The sequence below is a fragment of the Alligator mississippiensis genome, chromosome 4 (genome assembly GCF_030867095.1).
Source record: "Alligator mississippiensis isolate rAllMis1 chromosome 4, rAllMis1, whole genome shotgun sequence".
NCBI classification, from domain to species: Eukaryota; Metazoa; Chordata; order Crocodylia; family Alligatoridae; genus Alligator; species Alligator mississippiensis.
The window spans coordinates 62,268,047-62,291,063 of record NC_081827.1 but is presented as its reverse complement, the minus strand read 5'-3'; the positions used below and the strand labels follow the sequence as shown (position 1 = coordinate 62,291,063).

The following is a 23,017-nucleotide window of genomic DNA, read 5'->3' as shown; positions in this document are numbered from 1 at the left end:
CCAAAAAAATTACCCCTGGAAAATGTTGAGCATTTCCCACGCCTTGGCAGTCACCTTTCTCAGCCAGTCTCAATGTAGAAATTGAACATACGATTCTCTGTGTCATTGTATTCTTTGGAAAGCTGCTTTGCCATGTCTGCTGACCAAAATCTGCAGATGGAAACTAAGATCCTGGTCTACCATGCCATGGTTATCCCCATGCTCCTCTACAGGTGTGAGACGTGGGTGACATATTGAAGCCATCTTAAATGCTTGGAATGGTTCCATCAGCATTGCCTCAGGAAGATCCTTCATATTTGATGGAAAGACAAGACCACTGCACCAATGCCAGCATCCTCTCTGCAGTTAACATAACCAGCATTGAGGCAAAGATCATGAAACAACAACTCCGCTGGGCTGGCTGCTGTGTGCGGATGGCTGACACTTGTCTCCTGAAACAAGTCGTCTTCTCTCAACTCGGTCATAGTAAGAGGATCCACGGAGGACAGAGGAAGTGCTACAAGGACACCCTGAAAACATACCTTAAGAAGGGTGGCATCAGCCTTACAAACTGGGAAATGCTGGTTAGTAACAGGTCCCAATGATGCTGCATCATACATCAAGGTACTGTCCATCCGCCTTACTCAGGAAGCTGAGAAATAGCAGAAGAGTAAAGAAAGTGCACAGCATCCTGGCCAACAGCTGTGCCCTCTTCCCCTTCCCCCCGGCACCACCTATCATATCCATGGAAAAATAAAATTGACTAAAGTAGCAAATTTTGCTTGATCATGCCTAAGTTGAGACAGTTGTGGGCAAAGGAGATAAACAGGTGCAAATGAATGCACAATTTGGCTTGCAGTACCTTCATTACTGATGTTAGACTCTGCCAAAGAGTATTCTGTTTAGCATTCAGGTGGCATGGTGCATATTTTTCAAATAATCATGTAGATTTTAATATCAGCCTAGTTAAGCAACACATTTTAGTTACTCTTCAGAGTACAGCCACACACTAAGAACATGTTGAAGAGATTTGTTCTGTTTTGCTTTAGAAAATATCTTGTGATCTGATTGCAGTTTGTTATACTGTGACTTGATGAAAATATAGGCAACGAAATTAGAGTGGGTTGTTCTGAATGGCTGTCAACCAAGTCATTTACTTTGGAAAAACATGTCTCAGTTAAGAGAGTCTTAAATTGTTCATGGGATCAGATTTTTTCCCTTTTTTCCTTTTTGGTGGGGAAATAATAGTACAATTTAGATACTAAGCCAAATCTCATCCTCAAGAACTTGAGCTCTGTCTGCCTTTGGCTCGTATTCTTGTACCCAGAGAGACTCATTACTGTTAACATGAGTATATTTGCACTTACACATTTTCTTTCTTGCAGGAACATTTGGAAAGCCTTTATGGAGGCCTCAGTTGGAATCTCTTTCAAGTTACAGACAGCCAGCAAGTTGTCTACCAAAAACCTCCCATAATAATCCTCATGCCTCATTGGATTTTGACTCAGAGGCAGAGGAAGATGGAAAGGACAGGACATTTTCTCAAGAGGAAAATAACATTTGTACTTATAAACAGTCTTTTGAAAACTTTAGGACTCCTACTTTCCAGTCCTGTGACTTGGATACATAGCTGCTGGACTTGCCATTGATTTATGGAACCAAAAAAATATTTTAACGTACTACCTCAGTGTGGAGTTTTAATTTAAGCAGAAAAATAAAAAAGAGAGAGCCATCATGGAGCCATGAATTCTGAAAGAATCGATACAATTTTTTTAAACATGAAAAACAATTGCCAAAATGAGATACAGGGAATATTCCTTATAAAATACTATATTTCTAATTATTTTATAGCTTTTGTTTTATGCAAATGTTATCTTTTGTAAATTAATGGTGTAAATAATACTGTGTGTATTTTTGCCAGACTTCATTTTATTGACATGAGTACTAAAGCATTCTAAACTTGTACTAGCAACTGTACATTTTATGAATGCTGTTTGCAGGTATCATGCATCTTATTTGCACATCACTTAATAAACTATGCTGCCTTGTGGTCTTGAGCCACATTAATGTATGAGAAATGCAAGGTGGATTTACATTTGTAGAAAAACTTATATAAGTAGTGTACCAAGTCCTCTGCTACTTCTCATAGATGTGCTTACAATGAAGTGACTTTGTTTCATCAGGTTAAGTATCTTCAGCTCCTAATAGGTCCGATCATACAAGTATGCTTGTGAGTTCACAGTTACAGATGGCTCTTCCATTCTGTGTATGCACAGTCAAATATGTATGCACATATTCCATATTTGCCATGTTGATAATGTTGGAATGTTAGCTGTCTAGCCATGTGTGTATACCATGTCAAGGTGAGTATGCTAAATTGATACAAAGATATGCAGAAATTTATTCTGTTTTTTTACAAAAATCAGGGCCCAGTAGCATCATTTTCCTCCAAGTAAATGGCTTGAGTGTGAAATATTTGCCAAATATTTAATGTAAGTCTGAGTCTTTGATTTCCCATACTGTGTCCCTCTTTTCTGCTCCCACAACCACTTCCACATGCGCAGCATTAAAAGGACATAAAACTACAAGAGAATTGTTTCCTTATTTTAACTTCTGCTGTTTCATATTCAACTGACCTTTTTTGCCTCTGAATAGATGTGTTCTGTATTTATTCAGTTGCTCAGTCAAGCAACTGTAAATTTAATCTAACAAGAATATGATTAACCCTAAATCCAAGAAAGAGGCTGGCTTCTTTATATGATAGTAGTTAAGACTCAAAGCTTCCTTTTTGTTTCCTTAGTACAGATATCCAGTATTTTAAAAAGTTCTGAATCCTGTTTTCAGCAACGTATTAAAACAATTCTGCTCTGAAAGGGTTAATATTACAAGATATTATGTTTTTAAATCTGCTCACTTTGAAGGTGCAAATTTATATAGTTGTCAAAACTCCTCTTTCAAACTCAATTGAAAGCAGCTGCTAGAACAGACCATCATAGAGACAGTTTTCAGAGAATAAGTCTGGAGCAAAGGTTTCCCTGCCTAACAGCTGAGTTTAAGGGCTCTTTATTGTTTGTGGCCAGAAACCTGGTACCCAGATTTGTGGTGTAATTTCCCCCTTTAATTTAGGCGCCAGCATTAGAGACAGGAAGCTAATCCATCCTTAGTCACTGGTGGTCTAAATACAGAGAATGGATTTTGAGTGTTTTAGTTTATCATATTGCCAGATTTTCTAAATCTTACTGTTAGTTTGTCTTCATTGCTACCAGATGTGGTGATGTGGTGACAGACATTGAGATGGTTATTTGATTATAATTAAGTGCATTTTTTATTAATTTTCCTGAGTGAAGGCCAAAGCCCCAAAGTCAGTAAGGCAAGAAATCTTAAATTTGATTCACTCACTAAATCAGTATAGGTTTTTCTTCCCTCCTCTGCTAGTTTTCCTTAAGCATGATATCTTGGATCTCCATCCAGACATTGGTTTTCAAATATCTGGAGAAACAGAGTTTCAAAAACAAACTTTAATGATGTTTATTCCAAAATAAAATTATAAGTTTAGGATTCCAAGTTAAAGTTCTGTGACTAAAAACAGCCTTTTTAAAGCATTCTTTTATGTAGAATGGAAAAAAAAAAAGACTGCGTCACCACTCTCTTCCTATACTCATCTTCCTTTCATTTAAAAACATTTTCCTGGACTAGACTGTCATAACATATAGATCCCTTGTCTTGCAGTGATATTAGACCTGAGTGCCCACAGAAGAGTTCAGGGATGGGTCATTTGCCAGATTGTTAATGCTTTTCATCAAGTAAAGATGTTCCAAATGGTATGAAAAAAAGGGGCAGATATAGCAATACTTTTGCCAGTGTTTTAAATATCGGCGAAATAGAAATAAATACCCTGAGACCAAGCTTTATTAATGTGAACTTAAATATTTAGGGATTTGGTTGCACTTATATATAGTGACATTCCATAAATTGCAAGATATTCACAATGTTGTAATAGATTTTTTAAAAAATATTAGTATAACCTAATATCTGTTTAAAGATGGTGAGAACATCCTTCTGCCCTGTTTTCTGAGGGTTCAGGAACTAGGGAGCTGGTAGTTAGATGTTTATACAGCTGAGCACTAAAATCTAAAGTTTATATGATGGGGAAATATAATGCAGCCAATAATGAATAAAACTTATACTGTATCTCAGAAGCCTTGCGGCCGAATGAAAGATGTGTTGTTAAATGACAGAGCAGACATTTTGCGATCTAATTTGCAACAGTGATTGGAATCCTATAATGGGCGTACTTACAACTTGTTAAATGTTCTTTAAAAGCAGCATTCTCTTAACACAGAGAACAACAAAATGTTCTGGCAAATAAACTATTTATTGGCATCTCTTTCCAGTGCATTTTGTAACTGCATGTTTGAGACCAGCACTGGTGGATTCCTGATTTCAGTTTCTAAACGGAAGTGTTCTATGGACAATTTTTTTTTGGAACATTTAATATTGGATTTTTTTTTTTTTAACAAATAGGAAAAATTAACTTGTCTAAATTAACTTGTTAAATAGCTTGGTTTTTCTTTACTGCCAGAACATTCTCTGATAATTGAAGTCTTAGACAGAACACAGGGCAGGTTAACACCTTATAGACTACCTGGTTTAGAGAGGTATAAGCTTTCATAGGTGACAGCCTACATCAGCAGATGAACCGCTGATTTGACTATAGTTGTTTTACTCTAGTACTAGGGATTTTTTGAACACTCAGTTCTTTCCCTTAAGTGTTTTAAAGAAATAAAAAACTAAAACCAAATCTAGTAAATATTTGTGTTTTGCTTCACTTACCTGCCAAGACCTTAGTCCAGGATTTTGTTTTCTTTTCAAATGTAAATACAAGCATAAATTGTGCACTCCACTTTAAGCCTTTCAGTTGAGACTTACCGTGAGATTTGTTTTGGCTTAGTTCACAAAATCTTAGCTTTTTTCTCATAAACATGTAATATCTTGATTCTATAATGCAAGCTGTTGGTTTGTACATCATGGTCTAGAAAGGAAGCCTCTGACCCATTTGAAGGTAGCTATTGTTTAGCAGCTACATGAAGCTATTGCTCTGATTTAAAGAAAAAATGTAATATAACCTGCTTTACAGGATTTAATTACCAACATTTGAAAGATAAGAAGACATGCTGACGGTGTATATGTTATGAGTGTGATTTAGATGAACATGTGCATACATTTGAAAAATTTTAACAAGAAATGTTTAACCCCACAAACAAGCATGAAGGTGCCATTGAATGTTAAAAGCTGTGCCTCGTTATGCAGGTGATTGCCTAATGCCATAAGTACCGTTAATCCACTTGTTGTTCATATGCAAAGAAACTGGGTAGGACTTAAGGAATGATTATCCTTTACTTGCAAACCGCACCCACCAGTTTTTTAAATTTGGCTGCTGACATTAGGGGTTGTATTTTAAGCAAGGAAAATATGGTAATAGCACAGGGCTGGGCAAAATATGGCCTGCAGGCCATATACAGCCTGCCAGTTGATCCTATATGGCCTACTGGGAACCTGAGGAGTGAGGACTGTGCCCCGTGCTGCCCTGCTCTGCCGCAGCCAGGACTGGGCTGGCCTATGCAGCACACAGTCTCCTCTCCCTCCCCTGCATCCATCCCCCCTGCCACCTGGCTTCCTGTTGGCACTGCAGCTGCACAGTCCTGGTACTGTGGCCACTGGCAGCTGGTGTAGTTAGTTGCCTGTGTACAGGAAAGAAAAGTCTGACTGTAGATAACCTTACATTTACTGATGGATAAATGTAGGTGTCATTTGGTTCTAAGTGTTAAGTCTAACTGCATTAAGATCAACAGTGTGGTATATTATGTTTCCAAGTTTGTAACCACAGGGAGATCCAAACAGAGGAAGCTGATGCCTTTTTTTAAAGAAGTTTTGTATAGGAGAGTGAAGCAGAAGTTACTGGAGAGACTGACCTGCAGCCCTGGCAGGTAGCTGGATTTGTAACAGGTATAAGTGCAACTATAAGACCTTTTTATTAAGCTAAAAAAAAAAACCCCAAAACCCCTCTCCTTTTCCCCCATTTGGAAAATGGTAAATGATCAAAACTTTTAATGTAAATATTGTTTTAGTAAACTTCCTTTAAGAAGATTTACTATTAAGCTTCCTTTAAGAAGATTTCAGGAGAAATCTCTTGTCTGTGCCAGAGAAGAGATTCCAGCACAGCAAATGAGCCCATGTTCGAGTCCCTGCTCCAGTTAAGGAATTTCCAAGGGAGTGTCCTATCCACCAAGCTGATAGTCTCTCTCTCTCTCGTTGGTGCTGTTTTATCTGAATAAATATCCTGTAGGCCAAAGTAGAATGGCTCCAACAGAAGGAATTCAGAGTCTGACTAAAACTTGGTGGTTAGAGGATCTGGGAGTTCCAGATTCCAATCCTTGCTCTCCCTCATTTCAAGCAGGGATGTTAAATATCCCTAGAGCAGGGATTCCCAAAGCTTTTATGCTGTGGCCTGGCAAACCACAGCCCAGCAGTCACAGCTGACCGTGGCTGGAATTCCCAGCCAGAAGACAGGTAAGGATACCCCCACTCCCCATGTGGGCAATCCCTGCACTGCTGCAGGCGCTGCAGAAAGAGCCACGGCCTCTCATGCCATTAATTTTGTGTGTGGCCAGGCTGGGATTCCCAGCTGCAGGATGCACACCTGTGGCTGGGAACTTGGATCAGCTGACGGGGCTCCCAGCCCTCTGAGCTACTTGCTGGTGCAGGAGAAACCCAGGATAGTGATCCTGGACTCGATCCCACAATCTTGGCAAATGTGGCATGGCAGAAAGTGCAATCATAGGGATTGCATATCAGATACCATGGTGCCTTTGCTTACATATCTGCTAAGGGCCTTAGTGGTTACAGCAGTTGCCTGGGAAGTGGGATTCTAGGTCAGGATGGGCAAAATGATGGATCCAGCCAGCAGCTGGACTCAATTTCCCAGCAGCCCATGCCCGTGTGGCTGGGGCCAGTTTCCATGGAGACTTCAGCAGCAGCCACGCTCTGATAGCGTGGGGCCAAGGTTTCCATGGAGATAAGCCCCAGCAGTGCGGCGGGGCATGCAGCAGGGTGCAGAGCTGCTCGGCAGCCAGGCTGGGATCTTGCAGTGGTGACAGCATGGTCTGGAGCTTGGACAGAGCCACGATCTTCAGTCTGCATGCTCTGGGCAGGGCCATGCAGGCAGTGAATCATGGCTCTGCCCCAGCTACTTGTAGTGGTGACAGTGTGGTCCAGGGCTGGGGCAGAGCCACAATCCGCTGCCTGCATGCCCCAGCCTGGAGCATGCAGACTGAAGATCACAGCTCTGCACCAGCTCCAGACCACGCTGTCACCACCGCAAGGTCCCAATCCAGCTGCAAAGCAGCTCTGTGCCCTGCCACACGCCTGCCAGTACTGCTGGGGCCAGTCTCCATGGAAACCTAGGCCCCATCTATCACAGAGCAGATGCTGCTGGAGTGTCCATGGGAACCGTCCCCAGACATGCAAGCAGGGGCTGCTGGGAAATTGAGTCCACTGCCAGCTGGATCTCACTCATGGACCAGAATTTGCCCACCCCATTCTGGGTTTTCTCAGCTCTAGATCCAAAATGGAGGCACTGAAGTTTCAGAGAGGGAGTCCTGGCACACACCTGCATTTCCTATTAGCCAGTTCTAAACGGTTAATTGCTTAGTGTGAGTTGGGGTTTTTTGTGGGTTTTTTGTTTTGGGTTTTTTTTTTTTTTTGTCCAGATAGCCCTATGGAAGCATTTGATTCCTTGAATCATCTTGCTCAGGCCATGCTTGTAATTTTTAGGAAGTTACTGTGCGTAAGTAGGAGGTGCCTGAAGTGTTTTTTCTCATTCTTGAGAATTATAATAATCTCTTGTCTTCCTTTTATCATGGAAAGCCCTTAGGATTGTGGTGGAAGAATGGTCATTGATGTCAACTTGTTTCTTTTATCCCTCTTATATAGCCAGACCAAGTAGCATAAGAATAAAAAAGTGTGATAGTTGTGATGATGAGAAGTAAGTTTTGCTCTTCTACACATAATTAGAAGGTGGTTTTGAATAATGTGGAAAAGACTCAGATTGCTGCAAAATCAGTTTTCTTTCCACCCTTCACAGAGTGAGCAAGAGCACATGGCTGCCACATCTGCAAATGGGAAGATGCCTCGCTTTTGTGGAGCACAGGAAACATTCTGGCTGACAGGGAACATGGGTGAGAGTTGTCTGGTTGAGGTGCGACCCAGACAAGATGGAAGCAGCTCTGATTAGGATGAGACCTCTACATTTTGGGCAGAACTGCATGAGGAAGTATGCTCAACTTTGTCAGGGCTTTCACAGTTTGTAGAATCATTTCTTAATTGCCTGTTGATTCTGGATTTTCAGTTATGGTCAAAAGTATAATCATTCGTTGCATTTACCATGTAAATTGTAATCATCTCCCTCACCATGTGCGTGACCTAGCTCCATCCCCTGCAGAATGTTGCTGTGGAACATTGACTAATATATCATGCCTGCATACCACATGCAACTCTCCCCCAAACAATCAGCCCTTCACATTTTAGTACGCATCTTAAGCAAGAAAACTGATTCATAGATTGTAGAGTCGGAAGGGACCACAATGGATCATCGTGTCCGACCCCCTGCCCCTGGCAGGAAAGAGGACCCATGTCAGTTGACCCCAGCCAGGTGACTATCTAGCCTCCTCTTGAAGACCTTCAAGCTAGGTGATAGCACCACCTCTCTTGGAAGCCCATTCCAGATCCTGACCACCCTTACTCTGAAAAATTTCTTCCTAATATGTAACCTAAATCCACTCAACTAGTTTACACCCATTATTCCTAGTCACCCCCTGGGGCACCTTAGTAAACAGCGCTTCCCCTATTCCCCGTTGACATCCCCTAATAAATTTATAGGTGGCCACAAAATCTCCCCTTAGTCGTCTCTTGTGAAGGCTGAAGAGATTCAGCTCTCTCAACCTCCCCCCGTAGGGTCTATCACGAAGGCCACTAATCATCCTTCCCAGGTGGAGTATCTTACATTTATCTTTATTAAATTGCATCCTATTTCTCTCTGCCCATTGATCCAACCTGTGCAGATGAGCTTGAATCTGCTCCCTGCCCTCCGGTGTACTAACTTTGCCCCATAACTTGGTATCATCAGCGAACTTGGAGGGGTGCTCTCCACGCCCTCGTCCAAATCACTGATGAAGATACTGAATAATATCGGTCCAAGGACCGAAACCTGTGGGACCCCACTGCCCACCTCCCTCCAGGCCGAGAAGGAACCACCCACCACCACTCTCTGGGTGCGGTCCCTAAGCCAGTTGGCCACCCACCTGACCGTGTAGGCATCCACTCCACAGTCTGCTAGCTTCCCAATGAGGATAGGGTGTGAAACTGTCAAAGACCTTCCTAAAGTCCAGGAAGATGACATCAACCTCAGCTCCCGCATCCAGGCAGTGTGTGACCTGGTCATAGAAGGCTACAAGGTTGTCAGGCAGGATCTACCTGTGACAAACCCATGCTGGTTTCCCCTCAGCATTGTTTCCCCTGCTGGGCCTGCACAAATGTGTTCTTTGATTATTTTCTCTAGCATTTTCCCAGGAATAGAGGTAAGACTGACTGGTCTAAAGTTACCCGGCTCACCCTTCTCCCCTTCTTAAAAATGGGCACCACATTGGCCCTTCTCCAGTCCTCAGGGACCTGACAGGAGCACCACGAGTGCTCAAACAGCTGTGCCAGTGGCTCAGCTTTGACGCTGGCCAATTCTTTCAGCAGCTGTGGATGGAGGTCATCCAGGCCTGCTGACTTGTACCAATCCAGCTCCTCCAGGAGCTCCTTAACTATTTCAGAACTAACTGTAGGCAGACTGGTGCCCTGTGGACATCCATCAATGATCGAGGTGGGGGAATTGGCTTGGTCGGTACATAGAAATACTGAAGTGAGGAACTCATTGAAGAGCTCTGCTTTTTTCCCCGCGTCAACCACCAACTGTCCTGATTTGTCCTGCAGGGGCCCTATGTTGCTTTGAGCTTTCCTTTTGCCTGCTATATACCTGAAGAAGGACTTTTTATTGTCCTTGATTGTTGAAGCCAGCCTGAGCTCAAGCCCTGCCTTTGCCTGTCTAACTGATTCCCTGCAATAGTGCACCAGGGAAATATATTCCTCCTTGGTGGCTACTCCCTGCTTCCATTGCCTATACATCTCTTCCTTTGCCCCCAGACTCTCCTGGAGTTCCCTGTTCAGCCAAGGGGGCTTTTTTGCCCCCATACCTCCCTTCCTATGTAATGGGATAGACTCCTTTTGAGTCCCAAGGATCACTCCCTTGAGATACCTCCAACCCTCCTGGAACCCCATTTGCTCTATGTTCTTGAGTTGCATCCCTTCACTAATTAGCCTTCTAAGCTTGCTAAAGTTGGCCCTTCTGAAGTCCAACACCTTAGCCCCACTAGTTACTTTACCCACCCTTCGCTGGATAGTGAACTCAACCAAGTGATGGTCACTATCTCCCAGGCTACCATGAACTCGCATGTTCCCCACGAGATCATCCCCTATCGCTAAGACCAGGTCAAGTAAGGCACTACCCCAGTGGGACTAGACACCACCTGGGTTAGGTAGAGGTCCTGCACACAGTGTAAGAACTTCCATGAGCGGCTTGTTTTGGCTATCTGCTCCTCCCAGCAGATATCTGGGTAGTTTAGATCTCCCTTGACCACCGCCTCCCTCACCTGTGTGGCGTCTGCTAGCTGCCCAGAAAATACATCGTCTAGCTCTTGATCCTGATGAGGAGGCCTATAGTAGACCCCTTCAACCAAGTCCTTTTCCCCTGGCACCCCCTGGATCCTGACCCCCAATGCCTCGGTGTTCCCCTCCTCCACCCCCGCCTTAATGGTGGAAGACATATACTGCTCCTTAACATAGAGTGCTACCCCCCCCACCTTTTTTCCCCACTCTGTCACGCCTCTACAACCTATACCCCTCAATGCCTACTGCCCAGTCACGTGTAGAATCCCACCATGTCTCGGTTAGTCTGACTAGGTCATACTGGGTGCTAGCAAGCAAGAGCGCGAGCTCCTCCTGCTTGTTCCCCATACTCCTGGCATTTGTATAAAGACATTTTAGTCCCCCAAAGAGGGCTCTTGGTGCCCCTGTGCCTTGATGGCATGTGTTCCCTTTATTACTTACCTGGTGTGGTCTGGTGCCTTGTTTATGGCTTACCAACCCCTTAATACTTACCTGATGCGATCTGGCATCTTGTTTGTGGTTCACCAACCCTGGGCTCTCTTCGACCACCGGTTCCCTGACCTCCATCCACCCTAGTTTAAAGATCTTCAGAGGAGATCAGTCAACCTGCAGGTGAACAGATACTTACCTCTGGGAGAGAGATGAAGATCATCATCTCCCAGGAAACCTCCTCCCTGGAAGTGCTGGTCATGGCTGTAGAATCCAAAGCTCTCCTGAAGACACCAACACTGAAGCTGCCAGTTGACTTCCTTGATGTGGGCACCCTGGCATCTCCGGCTGCTGCCAACCAGAAGGATGGAAGAAAATACAACCTGTGCTCCAGTCTTCTTGAGGCTGTCTCCCAGTTCATGGAAGTGCTTCATGATGTGGTCAGGGCTGGTCCTAGCTGCATTGTTCGTTCCCACATGGACGAGGACCATGGGGTAGTAGTCAGAGGGCTTAATGAGAGCAGGATTGCCTCAGTGATGTCCCTGATCTGAGCTCCAGGCATGCAGGAGACTTCTCTCACCATAGGATCCGGTCGACAGATCGGCCTCTCCATGCCTCTCAGGATCGAGTCGCCCACCACAATCGCTCGGCGTTTCTTCTTCTGCCTGGGCAGTGATCCCCCAGCCTGCCCAGTAGGGGCTACAGGGATCACCTCCTCTGCAGGAAAATGCTCCTCCTCTGTCTCCTCCACGGTTGTCAGGGCCCCGTATCCATTCCCCACACGCAATGAAGAAGCAAACACCGGGCCCCACCGCCTGGATCCAGAGGTGACTGCCCTCCACTCCCCTGCTGCAGACTCCTCGCATGGAGTTTTACCCGTGGGCATCTGGAGCTGTACAGAATGGGAATACCCATCAATCACAGCCTCATCATCCCTGATCCCCCTTAGCCTGCTCACTGCCTCCTGGAGTTCCTTCACTTGCTCCTCCAAGGCCCGAAGGTGGGCACATGAGGGACAGGCGAGGGGGCTCCTCCCCTCCCCCGATGGCAGGGTCACCACCAGGCCACCCCTGCAGACAGGGGGGCAGGGCTCTGTCTGAGTGGACTCCTCAGAGGAACCACGGGTGGGCAGCGCCATCTGAGCTGCAGCTGCCTCCCATGTTCTTACCTTAGCTGCTGTTACCTTAACTGCTGAGCTTTGAGTCATCATCACTCTTGGTAGGTGCTCCTTCTTGTCGCTTATTCTTTGTGCGCCCGCCTCGCGTGAACGCCTGCGCAAATGCAGGCGCGCCCTTACAGAGCGCACCTGTTTGCGTGCTCTGGAGTGCACAGCTCTAGAGCGCAGCTCCCTGCCGGCTCAGCAAAGAGGGATCCGGGTGCTATCCCTTCGGATCCTCTGCAGCTGCGCCAGCTCCTGCCCCACTTACCTTCAGGGGATCAGCTGCTGCTGCCCCCACTGTTGCTTCTCAACCTCCGCCACCTCAGGTATGTTGCAGGGGGCACACATGTACTGAGAGCCCGCACGTGTGCACAGTCAGCCTCCTATCCCTCCTACTGCACCCAACTGCTGGGCGCTGAGTCAAACCGGGGCTTTTTTAAAGCCAGCGGTTTGAATTTTCTCGCGGTGGCTGAGCAGCCAATCAGGTACCTTGTTTTTCACTGGAACAGAAGCAGGGTAGAAGAGAGCAAGCAGACACCAACTCAAGGTCACTGTTGCTTCTCCCTGGGGCTGTAAAGACCAGGGGCAGGCTCTAGTGTTAACCCTTTCACAGTTGCTGGTGAAGCAGCAGCTTTTGGCTAAAGAACAGTTGAGCTGGCTGAAGGCAAGTGAGCTGCTACATGAAATCTGTAGTATCTTAATGAGGCTCTAGTGTGGAAACTATTATTTACTTCTTTACTATTTACAGTAAAGAAGTAACAATCTTGTTACTGCCTCTGCAAAGGTCTGGGGCCTAGTCTTGTTTGGTGTGGCAGGACAGCAGAAAGTTCTCGCTTCCTCACCCAGATTGTCTCCTGGGATACCAGACTTTCTGGAAACATTGTTTCCAGGAACACATACTCTGTCACACGGTCAGCCACGACTTTGGAAAAATCTCCCTGCTCTCCCCCTCACCCTCTAATAATCTGCCTTCCAAGAACAAGATGTGTGTCTTTGAGGGGTGTGGTGTGCAAGAAGATATGGGACTCTGAGGAGCTAGTTGATTAAAGTAAAAGTCCTGGGAGGAGGAGGCATTTGGGTAAATTTTTGTTCAGTAGTTATTTATAAATCATTGTGCATTACTAACATAATTAGGAAATGTTTCATAGGTTCATAGTAGCTAGGGTCAGGAGGGACCTGAACAGATCATCTAGCCTGACCCCCTGCCACAGGCAGGAATGAACGCTGGGTTCACAAGACCCCAGACAGGTGATCGGCCAACCTCTTGAATTTGCCCAAGGTAGGGGCAAGGACCATTTCCCTGGGAAGCTGGTTCCAGATTTTGGCCACCCTAACTGTAAAATATTGTCTTCTGATCTCTAACCTAAACCTATTCTCCATCAGCTTATGACCATTGTTCCTCGTCACCCCAGGCAGTGCTGGGGAGAAAAGGACTCTACCTATTTGCTGTTGATCTCCCCTGATGAGCCTATAGGCAGCCACCAGGTCCCCCCTCAGCTCCAGGGTGCTGTGCTCTTCCCTGGTTAAATCACCAAAGACTTCTGTAAATAGGGCAGCCCTTGTTTCTGCTTCTACATTATTCTTAGTTGTTCTTCTACCCTAATGAAGCATACTTAAGTGCACGCAGGAGGTACCTGCATATGTCAATAACATATTGCAGTTTTCTCAACCTTTCTAGACTCAAGGCATTCCCAATTGTACCCAACGTGCCCCTTGTTAGAGTCAAAGTATCCGTCAGGAAATGCCAGCTCTTCGTTTTCTCTCATTTTTGTCTAATAACAAATAAGAGACCTATTTTTTTTTCCCTTGCAAAAAACTTGGAAAGATAGGGTTAGGTCAGAAACTCTAACACCATGAATTTCTATTTGAAATCTCTGGTCTCATCTTGTGAATCATGTTTGCATGCCTAACAGTGCTAACATTACACAGCACCTGGCAATACCCTTGAAAGGATCCGCAGGTTGCCTGCTGGCTAGCCCCACACTGTAGCACCCTCATGCCCCAACACGTTGAGCCAGGTCAGAGCAGCACCAGGCTGACTCCCAGGCCCCCCTGCCAGCTGGGGCTGCTCCACCCTGGCTCAACGTGCTGTGGTCCTGGGCACGTGTGCAAACACAGCACCCTGGAGCAATAAAGCATGGCACAAATTGTGCCAGGGTTTATTCAGCTGTATTAATTGTATGCAACCTCCTCTAAAAGCTCCTCCTCTAACCAAGTCAGTTCACTCTAACATTTCCTGGTCCTACAGTTAAATGTGACTTTTCCTGTTAAGAAAGTATGTTTCTTCCTTCCTTCCTCCCAACCAAACAGCTTCAGTGCAGCTCTGGGTCTCTCTGCTCCATCTCTTCCTTTAAAGGCCAGTAGCAACACTGGTTGGCCTATTGTTTATTCCACCCTTCAAACACCTTGTTGAGAGGTGGTGGAAATTTGTTCTTCTAAGTTCCAATCTCTTGTCCCAATAGGTTCCCACTGAATAAGTGATCCAGTTAAGGTACCATTGAGCCTTGTCTGTATGAAATTTGCTACAGCCTTGATAGCAAAAGACTCATCCCATGTCCACTGGATCTCTTTCAATCAGAATTTATGTGAGCAAAGCCCATACAGATAAGTACATAAACAGATTCCCCAAATCATCACTTCTCCCAAGACCTGAATTGAAGGAGGAATAAAATTCTGTATGCAATCCTCTCAAACTGATCAGCTGAGGAAAATCAATGGAAAAGATCAGCCAAAAGCATCAGTTCACCAAAGTTTGATTTATGGTAGTTAATATTTTTCCCTTCTCTCTCTGCACCTAGAATATAAAATTTTTTTTTTAAAAAAATGCTGAATTGGGTCAGATCAAACTTGCATCTTAATTCATTATCCTGTTTCCTGCACTGGCAAGTTATGAAGCATAATATACTACTGGAATGATATAAATCAACATTTTTAAATGCAATCATATCTTTTCCCCTCCCCCCACCCTTATCTCTCTAAAAAAAAATTGGGAGAAAAAGTTTGTTTGATACAAAAGATAAATGTTCACAAAGGCTGGAATGAGCTAATTCCAGAAAGGGATTCCTTCTTCCTATTCCTCCCTCTATTTTTCTCCTGTTTAACAATCTTGGAGCTCTTTTCTGACAAAACATTCCTCAATGGAAAATGAGATTTGTTGATATATATATTGTTTTAGATTACAAAGAAACTATTATACAAACTTGGTGAGATTTTTATTTTATTTTTTTAATGAGGCTTTTCACAAAGGAGGAGTTTTGTATCGATGTGGGTTTCTTGTTTAAGCCTTGTTTTCCTCAGGGAAACAAGTCTGCTTTTTAGGGCCAGGTGTGTTATACAGCTAGGATAAAACTTGTCTTATAGTTTTGACTTTCTGAAAAATAACTTCTACAATTTACTATTTAACCTATCTTTAAACAGTTTCTCATTTCCAGTGGTTCCCCTTGTTTGTAAATCTTCTGAAGCCATATGCTGTTCTGGAGTAGTAGAATCTGAAGTGAACATAGGTTTCTTTCCCTTCCCCCTCTATTCTTGCAGATGTTGCAGTAAATCAATTATAGGGATGACATAGCACTTGGCTGTATGACAAATGTTCCATAATAATGTAGCTCAGTAAAATGTGGAATTTCTGAGGTACTGCTTGTAACATTTTCAGTACAGTTGTAAATTCCCAGCCATGTCAGCACAGGTGGAAACTAAGTCATAAATAAAGTGTGTGCACTATTCGTAAAGAGTTCCCTAGTTGGCTGACCAGTTTCATGATTCAGCTCAGCCACTTAAAAAAAACTTGATAAAATAATAATAATCCTGCAGCAAAGTTTTAGGAAAAGAGAAAGAGAGAAACTCTATTGTCTGTATTGTGCAAACCAAAGCAACCAGAGCACTGTTTCTGTTAGGAGAACAAGCTTTGTTCAATCTCATGGAAATATTTTAGGTACTGCATACTCATTTTGATAATTCGAAATGAGCTTTAGTTTTGCAGCAGGAGGGGGATATAATAGATAGTGCTAGAACAATAGAGCTGGAGGCAATCTCAAAAGGGACCTCAACTCCTTGTCCAAAGCAGGATTATTCTTGCCTAAACTAGGGTTTGACAACCTTTTAGGAGTGGCAAGCCAAATCGGCACATCTCTCTCCACTGCCAAATTACTCCTGAATGTCAATGCATTCTCAACCTAACCACCCCTTCCCCTGCTGCCAAATTGCCAACAGTGTATTCCTAACTCAACGTCAGCTGTCTTTCCCCCAGCTGAATTTCCACCGACATCCTGGCTTTGCTCACTTATTCCAGCCCATGGACAGTAGGTTGCTGACTGCTGGTCTAAAACAGCTCAGACAAATGTCTGTCTCCCCTGCATTTTAAAATAACCAATTTTTACTTTTGTGTAGTTTTGTATTTTACTTGTGTGATACAGCTTGACACTGTGAGCTTTTAGTCATACCAAAAACCTATAAAAGTTGAATATTTAAATGTATTAAACAACTAAATTGTGAGGTAGGATTATTTATTTACTTTGTAAGACTTTAGCATAGCACTAAAGATTTCACATCACATATTTCTATCCCAGTTCATGACGGTGTTTGACACTTTTTTTTTATCTGTGCAGAGCTTCAGGATAGACAATGTTGCATGTTTTGCCATCTGGTGCCAAGATGACAAGTTTTATGCCATTGCCAACTCTGGAACAACCAACATAGAGTTGGCCATGAAAAAAGTATGGGCTTCACAGGTTGAGGCCAACAGCTTTGAGTGATTGTCCCTGTGCCTTGTTGATGCTTATGGAAAAACTGAGGCGGATCGGGACCTGGAGCCATTTAAATTGAAATGGCAGGTCAGAGAATGATTGGAATGTGTGGAATGAAGACATCCTGACCCACTGCTTGGCTAGTCATGATGGTAGCTTCAATGACATGTGGCATGAGCTCCTTGACAGCCAATCGTGTTCCACTGCAGAGTGCTGGTGGGTCCAGATTCCTGAGAAGAATGATGGGTGCACCAATCTTGAGTTCCAGATTGCATGAAGGTGCACCTGGTGATTCGAGAGAACTGAAAAATTCTGTTGGGTAGTTAACTGCCTCTTTGGTGTCTGGGACAGAGTCCACTAACTTGTATTTTTGCACAGTGCCAGGCAATTGTGAAAGAAGGTTTTTGTTTATGGTATTGACCATATCATTTTTTGGTGCCAGGGTGGCTCTTTGGCATAGCCACTTGTGGTCATGAAAGTGATGTGCAACATTTGGAAAAACTTCCTCTTTCAGTTCTTGAAGTGTTGCAACTGTTTTCCCAATGTTGTTCATTGAGATAGTTCATTCTCAATTCTCAGATACCATGGTCCCATTTCTCAGTTTGAACAGATTTGCAGCAAACTCTTCAGGAGATGCATCACCTGTTAGATACTCACATGTTGGTCATGAGGCTGAGTCACTGAATGCTTTTCCAAATGTATGAAGCTTTGAGGCAGGCCTGCAGTTCAGCAGTTTGGTTCCACATGGAATGACTGGCAGTGTCTGTCGAAAATCCCCAGCCAACACCAGAGTCATTCCTCCCATTGTTTGGTCATGTAGCACTGAATGGCTCCAAAAATCTTTCCCTTGTTGATGAGATTCATTAATGCCTTCACTTTTTGTCCGAATACTCTTGCCAGCAAATCATCCTGTGGTTTTTGGCCTGGCATCAGTTCATTAGCCACTTCTGCCCAAGCTGTGTTGCAGGTGAAGGTAATGAACAGATCAGGGCAGCCATAGTTTCGCACATAGGTCGTGATATCCTGAGTGTGCTCATCCATATAGTGAGGCCCACCTGTGAAACTGGAAGGCAAGATGACCAATTGGCCAACATCGGCAACATCTCCATCATTGTTCATGGCATCCCTGAGGTGAACATAGTTTTCAACTATAGAACATAGAGTTTCTTTTGGTTCAGTCAAATGAATCTCAATCTTTCTGCTTCTATTTTGGCATACATGTCCACAGCAAATTGGTGGAAGAGATCTTTGCATTGCAAGATGCAATTGGAACTTCTAGCTCACAGCATCATCCTGTAGGCATAAAAGTCCATGGCAGAAATCTTCTTTTGAGTTGGCAGGCCTGTTGCTGGGTTTGTTTGTTGCAGTTCAAAACAGTAGCCATCATCACCCTGCCAGAAAATTAATGGATACTGAAGTGCATCATATGATCGCTGTGTCTCAGCAATTCTCTTGAGGGAGTTATTCCTGAGTTGCAACACGATGTCTCAATTGCCATGTTGTTCACCAGCCAGAATGACAGCCACTTCTGATGTTGTGGGTGCATTGAAGCACCGCTCATGTTCACCAGCTGGAGTTTTGTCTGCATGAATAACATTATACTCTGGAGTCATCTTCTCCATGGCACATTTGAAACTGTGAACATAGTTCTTTTCCTTGTGGACCATGTCTTGCAACTGCAATGCCACCTGCAGGTTGGTTTGAATGACTGTTGCAACACTGTTCAGCCTGCTTTGTATTGTCACCCATGAAGTAGATCTACAGGAATTTGGGCTCTTCATTTGGGAGTGGCATCAGACTGCCAATCCAATGATAAACCTGGCTCAGCACTTTAAATGTGGGCATGTAACCAGATTCTCTGATGTCTTTTGTGGTGCCAAAAGATGTCATTTGGAAGCATGAGTTGGATCTTCTAATGTTGCTTTGGAAATGACGTGCATCTGGAGTGTTGCCTGTCAATAATGTATGAAGGGGCTCAGGAGGATCATTCATTTGGGGCAGTTGAACTTTGCCACTGTAGCAGCTTATCCCTGGAGCTTCTCCTTTCCGTCTCATTGCAAGGCATGGCTGCAAAAAGTTACCACTGAGCCAATTGCAACTAATGGATCAGAACCATAATCCAAGGCTGGATTGTAGAAGAATGCAGAGTTTTCTCTTTCCCTCCAGGGCCAGTTCCTGGCTGCAGCCATTGCTGCTCTGTTTGCAACTTGCTGTGCAGGAGTCTCAGTTGCTCTGGATGCAGCCATTGCTGCTCTGTTTCTCATCTTGCAACTTGCTGCTCTGGAGTCTCAGCTGCTCTGGCTCTAGCTTTTGCAAGTCGATTTTTGGCAAGTTTGCTTCTTGTAGATTGCCTTACAAGGAATGCCTCTCACAACCCCCAATCAGTCCCTGAGAAGGCCCAGTACAGTTTTCTTCCTGGACCTTCCTTAAGTCCTCACTCCACCTGCAGGTGCTCCCAGGTCCTGCTAACCAGTCCCAACCACAGCCCTTAGGGGAATACTCCTAAATGTGGAGCCTTCTCCAGCTGTACCGGTTAACCTTGGCCAGGAGCTTGGAGCTTTGCTAAAGAATGTTTAGCACATGCAAATTTATTCTGCTTTCTGGGGCTGACCTGTCACAGGGGGTTATGCAGTATGGATCAAAAGTAAATTAAAAAAAAAAAATCGGCGATTTTTTTTTTTTTTTTGAGCCAAATCAAAAAAATTGAATGCAGGTGCATGCCCCCAGGGTCCCCTTAGTATGCATGCAAAGTTTCAAGTCTCTAGGTATCATGGTCTTGGAGCTAGGGCACTGACACAAGCGTACACACACACACACACACACACACACACACACACAGAGGCCCTTTTATTAATATAGATAAAGTTAAATGAGACAGCATCAAAAGGTTTGCTGAAGTCCAGGTATATTACTTCTGCTGCCCAATCCCTGCTCCCCCCTCCCCCCCCCCAAAAAAAAAAGCCCTTCACCGTTTTAAACAAGGGAACTAGGCAATATTGGCATGATTTGTTCCTAACAAATTTATGTTGGCTGTTACTTATCACCTTGTTATCCCCTCCAAATTGATTGTTTGATTATGTACTCCAGTATCTTTCCAGGTATCAGAAGTAGGCTGAACAGGCGGTAAATCCTAGGACACATCCTGTTTTCCCTTTAAAAGAAAAGATTGTTGTCTATTTTCCAATTTATGACATTTTATCTGACTTCCAAGAGTTCTCAGAAATAATAGTCAATAAATTACTGCAGAGAAATCCCCTGAGTATTTTTAGGATGAATCTCATTAGACCCTGCTGATTTGAAGACACATAGTTTATCAAAGTAATCTCTCTGCATTTTTTTTGTTTGTTTTGGGTTTTTTTGTTACCTACTATAGGCTAAATACCTACCTCCAACTGTCCTTGAAGCTAATCGTGTTGATCATGTGATGGCTTACCTTTTTTTCTGAACACCAAAGAAAAAAAAGCAAAAAAACCAAACAAACACTTTGACCTTGTCACAATGATCCACCACTAACTTCCCCTTCCTATTCAGTAAATGCCTATGCTTTGCTGGAGCTTTCATTGACTGCTAATATATTTATAATATTTAGTTTTGTTTTGTTTTTTCTTATGTCTTTTGCTAAATATATCTCAATTTGTGCCTTGGCCTTTCTGATTTTTGTTCCTATATATTCATACTATTCATTTATACGTTAATCCTTAACAAGTTTCCTTCTTAAATTCTAGTAACTGAGGGATTAGCCAAAAGGATTTTTCCTACACTTCCTATAATGACAAATGCAGTACTTCTGTTCATTCAGATTTTGTGTTGGACGTATTGGTTAATAGGAATTCTCTTGTGTCCCTTATCTGACTATATAAGGTCAGTTCTTGCAGCTGAATATGAAAATAGATTAGGGAACTGTAAGGGTGCTCTGTGCTGACATAATGGTCCATCCATATGGTTCTCTGCTCAGGACAGGAGTCATATTATGCAGTAAATGATTTCTGCAAAACCTTTGTTTTCCATTTCCATTGTGCCTAAAGGCTGGGATTGTAAAATGTGGAAGAGCTGTGACAGTGGAGCACCTTTACTCCTTTATCCTGTTTCTTTTTATATCACTTAAAATAAAACAGCAAGCTGAAAGTCATGAATGAACTGAATGAAAATATCCTCCAAATCTGGAAGGTTGGAAAGCTCCAGGACTTTGTGCAGAACATTAAGGGAGTAGTCATAAACTTTGGATCTAAATTGAAATTTCTGCAGAACCAAGATATGAATAGTTGGGACTGGGGTTCTGAATTAGGTTCACTCTTTTTTTTCGCCAGTAATTACTAAAGATGTTTCCTCCTCAGAACAAAATAATAAACTATGGCTAAATAACTTTGAGATCATTGCTAGATGCATTGTTGTTTTTTTTGCCATATATAACATACAAAAGCCATACTAATAGTCTAAGTTTCCACAGTCTAGGACTTAAGAATTAGGAATTGCCAGCATTAAAACTGAGTCTTCAACCTTATCCTTACCTTCCAAACATGTACAGCTTTTAATCTTTAATTACATGATCCCAACCCATTTTTTAAATTACAAAATATACATTTCTTGTAAACTTAGAGTTGCATATGTAGCATTTTTCTTCAGTGTTTATGTAGGAACTTAACCAAATCTTGTTGTGTTTTTTTTAAATTTGTATAACACATCTGTTTATTCACTGGATAAGTAAAAAGGCAATTTGTTCAACCAAACCTTTTGTTATTTATCATTTTGTTTGCTACTGGTATTCCAGAGGCAAGATCCAGGCAAACACTTCCAGAAGTGACACCACAGGCGTCACCCTATATAAATTCTTTCTAAACCTTAGCAGGCCTCAAAACCAACACATTTTTTTAAAGTATTACCTTTGGTCCTCTGCCATTTCTTGATAAATAAATCCACTGAAAAGTGACTAAATAAAAATGGTATTACTTAACATAACAGATCTGCTTCTTATTCTTTTTGTCTTTATTCATGTTTATTACAAAAGTGCCTAAGGTTCAAGTGGAAAAGAGATGTTGTACTAAATATGGTACAAATACTGAGTAGTAAAGAGATCTTGCTTCAAAAAGCAAGATACAAGCTGGGAAAGGGATAAAGCATATGAAGTGAACAATATGAGGATAGAAAATTTCATTTGAATTCTATTTTTCTTTTTCCTGAAGGACGTAGGCATCAGCTACATGGAAAGGAAAGGGATGAGGTGGCCAGGGGAATGAGATAAGAGTGTGGAGTGAAGTCAAGATGAGGCAGTGAGGTAGGATGAGTGGCTATTTCTCTGGTCTGATAGGAGCAAAGTCCAGACAAGCCTGTAGAAAATTCTCTGAATGGCTACAAGTGCTCTTGCTGCCTGGAGACACTGAAGGAAGAGCTAGACAAACTTCCCCAAGGCCATAGGATGGGGTAGGAAAGAATCACTTGATTCAGGTATCTCCAGGGTTGAGCTACTTCCCTGGCTGATTTTTGGTGCCTTATGTGCATTTGAGTCTTATATGCTCTATTTTAGATGACTAAAAATCACTTTTGTTGCATCTCTTTCCTGCATAAAACTACTGGTTCACATGGCTGTCAGTGAATTTTAGCAAGTTTATGAAGAGTGTGAATGTCTGACGGGCGAACTCCCAGGCCCGGCAGTGCTGGCTCACTGCCTGTCTTTGGGTAAGCCTCCTGCCTTCCTCTCCTGCCATGCCTTGTTGCTAAATAAATTAAGATGTTAATTAGGTGGGAGGCTGCCCTTCGAGCACTCTGCTCTTCATGGACAGTAAGCACATGACTCTAACCTTCCCTTTATCATGTCCCATGCCTCACAGATGTCATATCTGAGCTGCTCTACGCTCTGGCCTGAGGCCAGGCAAACTCAGTACATGGTTAGGCTTCTTTCATGCTGCCCTATTCAGGGTCTCACTCATAGAGCCCCCCTCTCACT

General features: G+C 43.3%; 1 protein-coding gene across 2 annotated transcripts in view; it reads left to right on the top strand.

Annotated features, from left to right (window-relative positions):
• The window catches only part of LRIG3 (leucine rich repeats and immunoglobulin like domains 3), a 67,910-nt gene extending 65,860 nt beyond the window's left edge, over positions 1 to 2,050 (top strand). For both annotated transcript variants that reach the window (XM_059726041.1, XM_006258847.3), the window contains one exon: positions 1,365 to 2,050. In XM_059726041.1, the coding sequence (XP_059582024.1) occupies positions 1,365 to 1,609 (245 nt within the window). In that variant the 3' untranslated portion in view covers positions 1,610 to 2,050. The remainder of the gene's footprint in view (positions 1 to 1,364) is intronic.
• Positions 2,051 to 23,017: the final 20,967 nt, after the last annotated feature.